This window comes from Vitis vinifera, chromosome 9, assembly GCF_030704535.1.
Source record: "Vitis vinifera cultivar Pinot Noir 40024 chromosome 9, ASM3070453v1".
Lineage (NCBI taxonomy): Eukaryota > Viridiplantae > Streptophyta > Magnoliopsida > Vitales > Vitaceae > Vitis > Vitis vinifera.
In genome coordinates this window covers 18,430,399-18,440,164 of record NC_081813.1, presented here as the reverse complement: position 1 = coordinate 18,440,164, position 9,766 = coordinate 18,430,399, and the positions used below count along the sequence as shown (strand labels likewise).

General features: G+C 27.7%; 1 protein-coding gene across 1 annotated transcript; it reads left to right on the top strand.

Annotated features, from left to right (window-relative positions):
- Positions 1-1,483: 1,483 nt before the first annotated feature.
- Positions 1,484-9,758, top strand: LOC100265551 (receptor-like protein EIX2). The gene is made up of 4 exons (XM_019222220.2): positions 1,484-2,555; positions 4,597-4,839; positions 6,022-6,264; positions 7,506-9,758. The coding sequence occupies exons 1-4, from the start codon at positions 1,769-1,771 to the stop codon at positions 9,659-9,661; spliced, it is 3,429 nt and encodes a 1,142-aa protein (XP_019077765.1). The 5' UTR covers positions 1,484-1,768; the 3' UTR covers positions 9,662-9,758.
- Positions 9,759-9,766: the final 8 nt, after the last annotated feature.

The window sequence follows — 9,766 nt, the reverse complement described above, 5'->3', positions numbered from 1 at the left end:
ACTTGAACACGGTATAACTTTTTGACTTGATAACGTAGTCAACACTACATAGAGAATAAAGTTCGTTAATCATCGATCATGATCAAACAACGTGATCTATGATTCTTACAAGATTAATGGGTCATGAAAAAGATACAAACTATTTTATTTTATTTTTTCATTTTAAAGGATGTTTTACTTGAATGTAATTTAAGTCTCAAATTAATTCTTTAAAAGTAATAGAATTTTTAAAGCACCCAAAACATTAAGTTTTTTTTTTCTTGATTTGAGGTCTATTCGTCTAGTAATAAAAAATAAAAAATTATAGTTCTACCCAGAAAATAGACAACAAGAGTCATTTTAAACCATTTTTATCCATAAATTTATGCTATTAATTGAGTCCATATGTGAATTTGAAAGTATTTCTAAAAATTATCAGATTCATTAAAGGATCGAAACATTAAGTTTTGCTAGATTTAATTTATTTTTCTAGTAAAAAATTCAGAAAAATATAGTTATGTGTTGTAATAAGAAACTAAAAAAGTCATCCATGATAAATTTTGGTTCATGACTTTTTTTGTATTAATTAAATTAACTTTTAAGTTTGATGACAATTTAGTATTAATTAAATTGATTTTGAGTTTCAAATTATTTTTAAAATGAATAAATCCTTTATTTTAAGTATTATTTGATTCAAAGTCTATATGCCTAATAAAAAAAATTAGAGAAGTTAAAGAAAATAAAAAAAATACGTATAATTAAGAGAAAGATCATATTTGATGATTTTTTATCATTGGTTGGTAAAGAAAAAATGAAAGAAGAAAGAGATTGTATTTATTATTTTTTTTATGTTTTCTTTTTGTTTTAAAAAACAAGTGAGAAGAAATTTTATTTATTTTCCTAAAGTTGTTCTCTATTTAACTTTATTTTAAAAATTTGTTTTTGGGATAAAACATGCCAAATAGTGTATGAATTTCTAAATTATACCACCAAATAAGCCCATCGATTCAATACTATTTTTGTATGTTGAATGATCTAAGCTCTTGACTTATTCTTAGCACCTTGATATACATATTTTATTTTTCCCAATTAAGATCTTTCAAAATTTAAACAAGTGTAGTTTTTTTTACTCATAGATGAATTTTAATGTTTATTTTAATCTTATTGACCTTGACTTAGTGCCAACTCGTGGTCTTTCAATCCACATCTTTTTTATCTTCAAGTGAAGGTCTTCAATCAAGACACTTGGTTTTTGTGGTGGAGGTAAGAACTCTAAGTCATTTTCCACTCAATTAGAATTTAATATGATTGAAAAAACAAGGAAAATAAGAAAGTGAGGCTATCATTGTCATCACTTTAAACAATCTTCTATATATTTTAGTTGAATTGAAAAAACAAGGAAAACAAGAAAGAAGTTTCAGGTAAGGTTGAACTCGACTAATATTGATAAACTACTTTTAATGTGTTTTTTTCTATCTAATCCTTCCACTTGTAGGTGATTTCAGTTCTTGCCAATCAAAGTAAGGTTGAATATCTATGAGATGATTACTACTGTTTTTCTTAGTATATATTTACATATGCTATGAGTAGATCTTTTAAAATTATATTAGACTGGTGACATTTCTTAAATGTGTTGGTTAAAATAAGTTCGTCATGTTGATGCAACTGTCTTTTAAATTTTATCAGTTTTTCATTTTGATGTCAAAAATAAAATTTTAATTTAATTCAAGAAAATGCTAACTACATATTGGAATTCAATTTTTACAGGTGCTCAACTTAGAATATTTACATGGAGAGAATTTCAATTCTTGGTTTCATTTTAGCCATTCTCTATTTCATAACAACGGAACTTGCATGTAATGGCTATACCCATATCATCAACAACATTCAATCTGAACAAGAGGCTCTTATTGACTTCAAAAGTGGTCTCAAAGATCCCAACAACCGACTTTCATCATGGAAAGGAAGCAATTATTGCTATTGGCAAGGAATTACTTGTGAAAAAGACACAGGAATTGTCATTTCCATTGATCTTCATAACCCTTATCCTCGTGAGAATGTATATGAGAACTGGAGCTCTATGAACTTGAGTGGAGAAATTAGACCTTCATTGACAAAACTCAAGTCTTTGAAATATCTAGATTTGAGTTTCAACTCATTCAAAGGCATGCCAATTCCTCAATTCTTCGGGTCTTTGAAGAATTTACTATATCTAAACTTATCAGGTGCTGAGTTTAGTGGTACAATTCCTTCAAATTTTAGAAGTCTTTCTAATTTGCAGTATCTAGATCTTTCTTCTGAAGGTTTTAGTTATAATGATTTTGAATATTTTAGTGATTTATCTATTGGAAATATTGAATGGGTGACTAGTCTTGTTTCCTTGAAGTATCTTGGTATGGATTTTGTTAACCTTTCATCAATAGGAAGTGAATGGGTCGAGGTGCTAGACAAACTTCCAAATTTAACAGAGCTGCATCTAGATGGTTGTAGCCTCTCTGGGGGCAATATCTCTCAACTATTGAGGAAGAGTTGGAAAAAGATAGAATTTCTCAGTTTGGCTAGAAATGATTTACATGGTAAGTTCTTCTCTTAATAGAAAATTTGATATTTATTTGTTTGTATGTAAATGTGTAATTAAATATATATAGTTGATGATTGTGTATATAAGTTCTTATTGAATATGTATTAGCATACAATATCAAATAATCACTATATTTTGTTCTCGTAGTGGAAATAAATTTATACCTACTAATAAAACATTATTTTGAATTTTAAATTTCTTAGAAGGAAATTTAGTTTTTTTTTTTTCGTTTTTTTTTTATCTAAGAAAAAGTATATAGTTTGACACTTTATGCTTATGAAGTATCTATATTATTTAACAAATTTTTTGTGTAAGGGTAAGTGATTATAAAAGGTGCATGTCTATGTAACTAATAAAAGAATTGTACTCATAGGAATATGATTTTTTTAATCCTCAACCTCTTTTTTTTATTTTAAATTAGTTTATCGATGATTTATTATTTATTATTTTAAATAATAATAGTAGTATCATTTTCATACATTATTATATTAATTATTTTTTTGAATGCTTTCATTTCTATAGTAAGATTTTGACATGCTCTTATTTTTTTCAATTTATTTTGTTCTTGGGAATAATAATTTGAGTATGCACTAAGTTGAATATTTATATTACAATTGAATTGATATAATATTACGTACTTTGTTAGTGTCACTTTTTTTTAAAAAAATATTTTACTAGTTTTAGTTATTAAATAGTTTTCAATTTTTATTCTCATGGTATACTTTGTTTTAAACTATTCTATCAAAGTTTTATTCTAGATTGTCATGTTTATCTTAAGGTATTTCTTGTTCCTATAAAATTTAAATAATTATAATTTACTATTCATTTATTTTTGAAAATCTTGTAATTAATAAATAAAAAACCACATTAGATTGAAATCTAAAAAATTTACTTTCTTTGTATCTCCAAAAAGAATTTATATTCCTATTTTGACAATTTAAGTTTGTTAAGAATCTTTATCATCAAATAACTTTCAATCATCTCTTGCACATTTTCAATTTCTATTTTCTCTCCATAATTCATCTATTATGCCAAATTATTGTAATTTATATATTGAGATATGACATTTCATGGTTGAGACAAGTAATTGAAACCATAAAATTGAACATTAAGTGAATATAATATGACATTTCATGTTCTTAAATACTGTTATTGAAATTTAAAAAAATTAAGATAGTAAAATTTTTCTAATATTCATGGTTTTTAAAACAATTTCTAAGTATGATTACTTTTTTATGGTAAAGTTTTACTATTTATATTAGAGTTTCTATGAATTTCTATCTTTAGAAATAAAACATTAGAAGTTCCAAACACAACCTTAGAGAATTGACTAAAATCCAAATCAAGAAGTTAATATTGACCTCTATTCTCAAGGGGAAACAATTGTTGCCATATGAGTTTTTACTTTGATATATTGTCTCTTTTAAACTTAATTAATTAGATTAGACCTTTATTGATAAAATTGAAGTCTCTAAAATATTTAGATTTGAGTGACAATTTGATTTAAGGACATCCTCACTCCTCAATTAATTTAGATATTTCATTTCATTGCATATCCTTTGTATATTTTAGTTAGACTATAAACCATGTTGCTTCGTCATTTTACTAATTTTAGTTTATTATAAGTTTCTCACTTTTTATTTAATTTTGCTAGTTTCTTGTAGTGTTATTGTTTCAAAATATTAAACTAGGTTGAATTCCTTGTTTTCTCTAGCTTTATTCTTTAATGGTAGTTTCTACTGGTATATAACTTAGATAACTATAATTTTTTATTCACATTTTCTAGGAGTTTGTAAATAAATAGAATAACCACTTGGAATTAAAATAATTGTTTAGAAAAACATATTTTTTTCATTGCTAAAATTAAAATTTATCTTTTAAATAATAATTTATTTTGTTCATGAATAATAATTTTTCTTACTTTTTCTTTAAATTAATTGTTCATGAATTAATTTATTTTGTTATTTACTATTTTTATTATTTGTTTATTACATAATTTTAATTAATACATATTTTTTTAATCTTGCTCATTACAGGTCCAATTCCAAGCTCTTTTGGAAACTTCTGCAACTTAAAATATCTGGATTTGAGTTTTAATTACTTGAATGGAAGTTTACCTGAGATTATCAAGGGAATTGAAACCTGCAGTTCTAAAAGTCCTTTGCCTAATTTGACGGAGTTATACTTGTATGAGAATCAATTGATGGGAAAATTGCCAAATTGGTTGGGTGAGCTTAAAAATCTTAGGCGCCTCGATTTATCCGGCAACAAACTTGAAGGTCACATCCCTGCTTCTTTATGGACATTGCCAAATTACTGCTTTTTTACACAGTAAAAAAATTTATATTCTTATTTGGACAATTTACGTTTGTTAAGAATCTTTATCATCAAATAACTTTCAATCATCTCTTGCACATTTTCAATTTCTATTTTCTCTCCATAATTCATCTATTATGCCAAATTATTGTAATTTATATATTGAGATATGACATTTCATGGTTGAGACAAGTAATTGAAACCATAAAATTGAACATTAAGTGAATATAATATGACATTTCATGTTCTTAAATACTGTTATTGAAATTTAAAAAAATTAAGATAGTAAAATTTTTCTAATATTCATGTTTTTTAAAACAATTTTTAAGTATGATTACTTTTTTATGGTAAAGTTTTACTATTTATATTAGAGTTTCTATGAATTTCTATCTTTAGAAATAAAACATTAGAAGTTCCAAACACAACCTTAGAGAATTGACTAAAATCCAAATCAAGAAGTGAATATTGACCTCTATTCTAAAGGGGAAGCAATTGTTGTCATATGAGTTTTTACTTTGATATATTGTCTCTTTTAAACTTAATTAATTAGATTAGACCTTTATTGATAAAACTGAAGTCTCTAAAATATTTAGATTTGAGTGACAATTTGATTTAAGGACATCCTCACTCCTCAATTAATTTAGATATTTCATTTCATTGCATATCCTTTGTATATTTTAGTTAGACTATAAACCATGTTGCTTCGTCATTTTACTAATTTTAGTTTATTATAAGTTTCTCACTTTTTATTTAATTTTGCTAGTTTCTTGTAGTGTTATTGTTTCAAAATATTAAACTAGGTTGAATTCCTTGTTTTCTCTAGCTTTATTCTTTAATGGTAGTTTCTACTGGTATATAACTTAGATAACTATAATTTTTTATTCACATTTTCTAGGAGTTTGTAAATAAATAGAATAACCACTTGGAATTAAAATAATTGTTTAGAAAAACATATTTTTTTCATTGCTAAAATTAAAATTTATCTTTTAAATAATAATTTATTTTGTTCATGAATAATAATTTTTCTTACTTTTTCTTTAAATTAATTGTTCATGAATTAATTTATTTTGTTATTTACTATTTTTATTATTTGTTTATTACATAATTTTAATTAATACATATTTTTTTAATCTTGCTCATTACAGGTCCAATTCCAAGCTCCTTTGGAAACTTTTGCAACTTAAAATATCTGAATTTGGGGGGTAATTACTTGAATGGAAGTTTACCTGAGATTATCAAGGGAATTGAAACCTGCAGTTCTAAAAGTCCTTTGCCTAATTTGACGAAGTTATACTTGTATGGCAATCAATTGATGGGAAAATTGCCAAATTGGTTGGGTGAGCTTAAAAATCTTAGGGGACTCGATTTATCCGGCAACAGATTTGAAGGTCACATCCCTGCTTCTTTATGGACATTGCCAAATTACTGCTTTTTTAAACAGTAAAAAAATTTATATTCCTATTTTGACAATTTACGTTTGTTAAGAATCTTTATCATCAAATAACTTTCAGTCATCTCTTGCACATTTTCAATTTCTATTTTCTCTCCATAATTCATCTATTATGCCAAATTATTGTAATTTATATATTGAGATATGACATTTCATGGTTGAGACAAGTAATTGAAACCATAAAATTGAACATTAAGTGAATATAATATGACATTTCATGTTCTTAATTACTGTTATTGAAATTTAAAAAATTTAAGATAGTAAATTTTTTTCTAATATTCATGGTTTTTAAAACAATTTTTAAATATCATTACTTTTTATGGTAAAGTTTTACTATTTATATTAGGGTTTCTATGAATTTCTATCTTTAGAAATAAAACATTAGAAGTTCTAAACACAACCTTAGCGTTTTTTTTTTCATCATTAAGAGAATTGACTAAAATCCAAATCAAGAAGTTAATATTAACCTCTATCCTAAAGGGGAAGTAATTGTTGCCATATGAGTTTTGTGTCTTGTAAACTTAATTAATTAGATCAGACCTTTATTGATAAAATTGAAGTCTCTAAAATATTTAGATTTGAGTGACAATTTGATTGAAGGACATCCTCAATCCTCAATTAATTTAGATAATTCATTTCATTGCATATCCTTTGTATATTTTAGTTAGACTATAAACCATGTTGCTTCGTCATTTTACTAATTTTAGTTTATTGTAAGTTTCTCACTTTTTATTTAATTTTGCTAGTTTCTTATAGTGTTGTTGTTTCAAGATATTAAACTATGTTGAATTCCTAGTTTTCTCTTGCTTTATTTTCATCACTAAAATAAAAATTTATCTTTTGATAACTTGATTTCTTAATCCTTTGGTTTATATTTTGATTTTCTATCTTCTCTCATTGAACTATCACTTTGTTCAAAAAAATTTAGTTCATTTTTAAAGGAACAATTAATATCAATGATTAATTCTACTTTTCTTACAACATTGAAATAAATTATTTTATTTTATGGTTATCAGAAAAGATAAAAAAAAGTACCAATTCATGAATAATAATAATTTTTCTTATTTTTTCTTTAAATTAATTGTTCATGAATTAATTTATTTTGTTATTTACTATTATTATTATTTGTTTATTACATAATTTTAATTAATACATATTTTTTAATCTTGCTCATTACAGGTCCAATTCCAAGCTCTTTTGGAAACTTCTGCAACTTAAAATATCTGGATTTGAGTTTTAATTACTTGAATGGAAGTTTACCTGAGATTATCAAGGGAATTGAAACCTGCAGTTCTAAAAGTCCTTTGCCTAATTTGACGGAGTTATACTTGTATGGCAATCAATTGATGGGAAAATTGCCAAATTGGTTGGGTGAGCTTAAAAATCTTAGGGGACTCGGTTTATCCAGCAATAGATTTGAAGGTCCCATCCCTGCTTCTTTATGGACATTGCAACACCTGGAGTTCTTGTCCATTGGAATGAATGAGCTGAATGGAAGTCTCCCAGATAGTATTGGACAACTTTCTCAATTGCAACAATTGAAGGTTTCTCTCAATCATTTGAGTGGAAGTCTCCCAGATAGTATTGGACAGCTTTCAGAATTGCAATGGTTGGATGTTTCTTCCAATCATTTGAGTGGAAGTCTCTCTGAACAACACTTTTGGAAGCTAAGTAAGTTGGAGTATCTAAAGATGGACTCCAATTCTTTCCGTTTGAATGTTAGTCCCAATTGGGTTCCCCCTTTCCAGGTGAAATATCTTGATATGGGTTCAAGCCACTTGGGTCCTTCATTTCCGATTTGGCTTCAATCTCAGAAGAACCTCCAATATCTTAATTTCTCAAATGCTAGCGTTTCAAGTCGTATTCCAAATTGGTTTTGGAATATTTCTTTCAATCTGTGGTACTTAAGTCTTTCTCAGAATCAGTTACAAGGTCAGTTACCAAATTCATTGAATTTTTCTTATCCTTTTCTCGCACAGATCGATTTCAGTTCCAACCTCTTTGAAGGACCTATTCCTTTTTCAATCAAAGGGGTGGGATTTCTAGATCTCTCCCATAATAAATTTTCTGGCCCTATCCCACTTAGCAAAGGTGAATCCCTGTTAAACTTGAGTTACCTTCGTCTTTCTCATAATCAAATAACAGGGACCATCGCAGATTCCATAGGACACATCACCTCTCTTGAAGTCATTGATTTTTCAAGGAATAATTTGACCGGAAGCATTCCTTCTACCATAAATAATTGCTCTCGCCTAATTGTTTTGGACCTTGGAAATAACAATTTGTCCGGGATGATACCAAAGTCATTAGGTCAGTTGCAATTGCTCCAATCACTACACCTGAACGACAACAAGCTTTCAGGAGAGCTTCCCTCATCTTTCCAAAATTTATCAAGTTTGGAACTCCTTGATCTCAGTTATAACGAATTATCGGGTAAGGTTCCATCATGGATTGGAACTGCTTTCATAAATCTTGTAATACTCAACTTGAGGTCGAATGCATTTTTTGGAAGACTTCCCGACCGACTTTCAAATTTAAGCTCCCTACATGTCTTAGACCTTGCACAAAACAATTTGACTGGTAAAATTCCAGTCACTTTGGTGGAGCTTAAAGCCATGGCTCAGGAGCGTAACATGGATATGTATTCTTTGTATCACAGTGGGAATGGTTCTCGATATGATGAAAGGTTGATTGTGATTACAAAAGGCCAAAGTCTTGAATACACGAGGACTCTTTCTCTTGTTGTTAGCATCGATCTATCCGACAATAATTTAAGTGGAGAGTTTCCCAAAGGAATAACAAAATTGTCTGGTTTGGTGTTTCTAAACTTGTCCATGAATCACATCATTGGCCAAATTCCTGGAAGCATTTCAATGTTGCGTCAGTTGTCCTCTCTTGATCTATCAAGCAACAAGCTTTCTGGCACCATTCCTTCAAGCATGTCCTCGTTAACATTCTTGGGTTATTTGAATCTATCAAATAATAATTTCTCTGGTAAGATCCCCTTTGCAGGGCAAATGACAACTTTCACAGAGTTGGCCTTTACTGGAAACCCGAATCTTTGTGGAACTCCACTAGTCACAAAATGTCAGGATGAAGACCTAGATAAAAGGCAAAGTGTTCTTGAGGACAAAATTGATGGTGGCTATATTGATCAGTGGTTTTACTTAAGCATTGGCTTGGGATTTGCGCTAGGCATTTTAGTTCCTTATTTTGTCTTGGCAATAAGAAGATCTTGGTGTGATGCCTATTTTGATTTTGTGGACAAAATTGTCAAGTGGCTACTGTTCAAAAGAAGAGTGACTTATGCCAAAAATCATACTCGAAGGCAATAAATTTTGTTTGTAGATCTTCATATGCTTTATGATTTGCTATAAGCTTTGGAAGTGAATTTCATCACTATTACAATAAAAGAAAAGACTTTGCTTTTAATTTATTCA

Excerpts from the sequence above, each read along its gene's own strand:
- LOC100265551 (XM_019222220.2), top strand. The coding sequence starts at position 1,769 with ATGGAGAGAATTTCAATTCTTGGTTTCATTTTAGCCATTCTCTATTTC. Across the intron at positions 2,556-4,596 it reads GGCTAGAAATGATTTACATG|GTCCAATTCCAAGCTCTTTT; the intron begins GTAAGTTCTTCT and ends TGCTCATTACAG. Across the intron at positions 6,265-7,505 it reads ATCCGGCAACAGATTTGAAG|GTCCAATTCCAAGCTCTTTT; the intron begins GTCACATCCCTG and ends TGCTCATTACAG.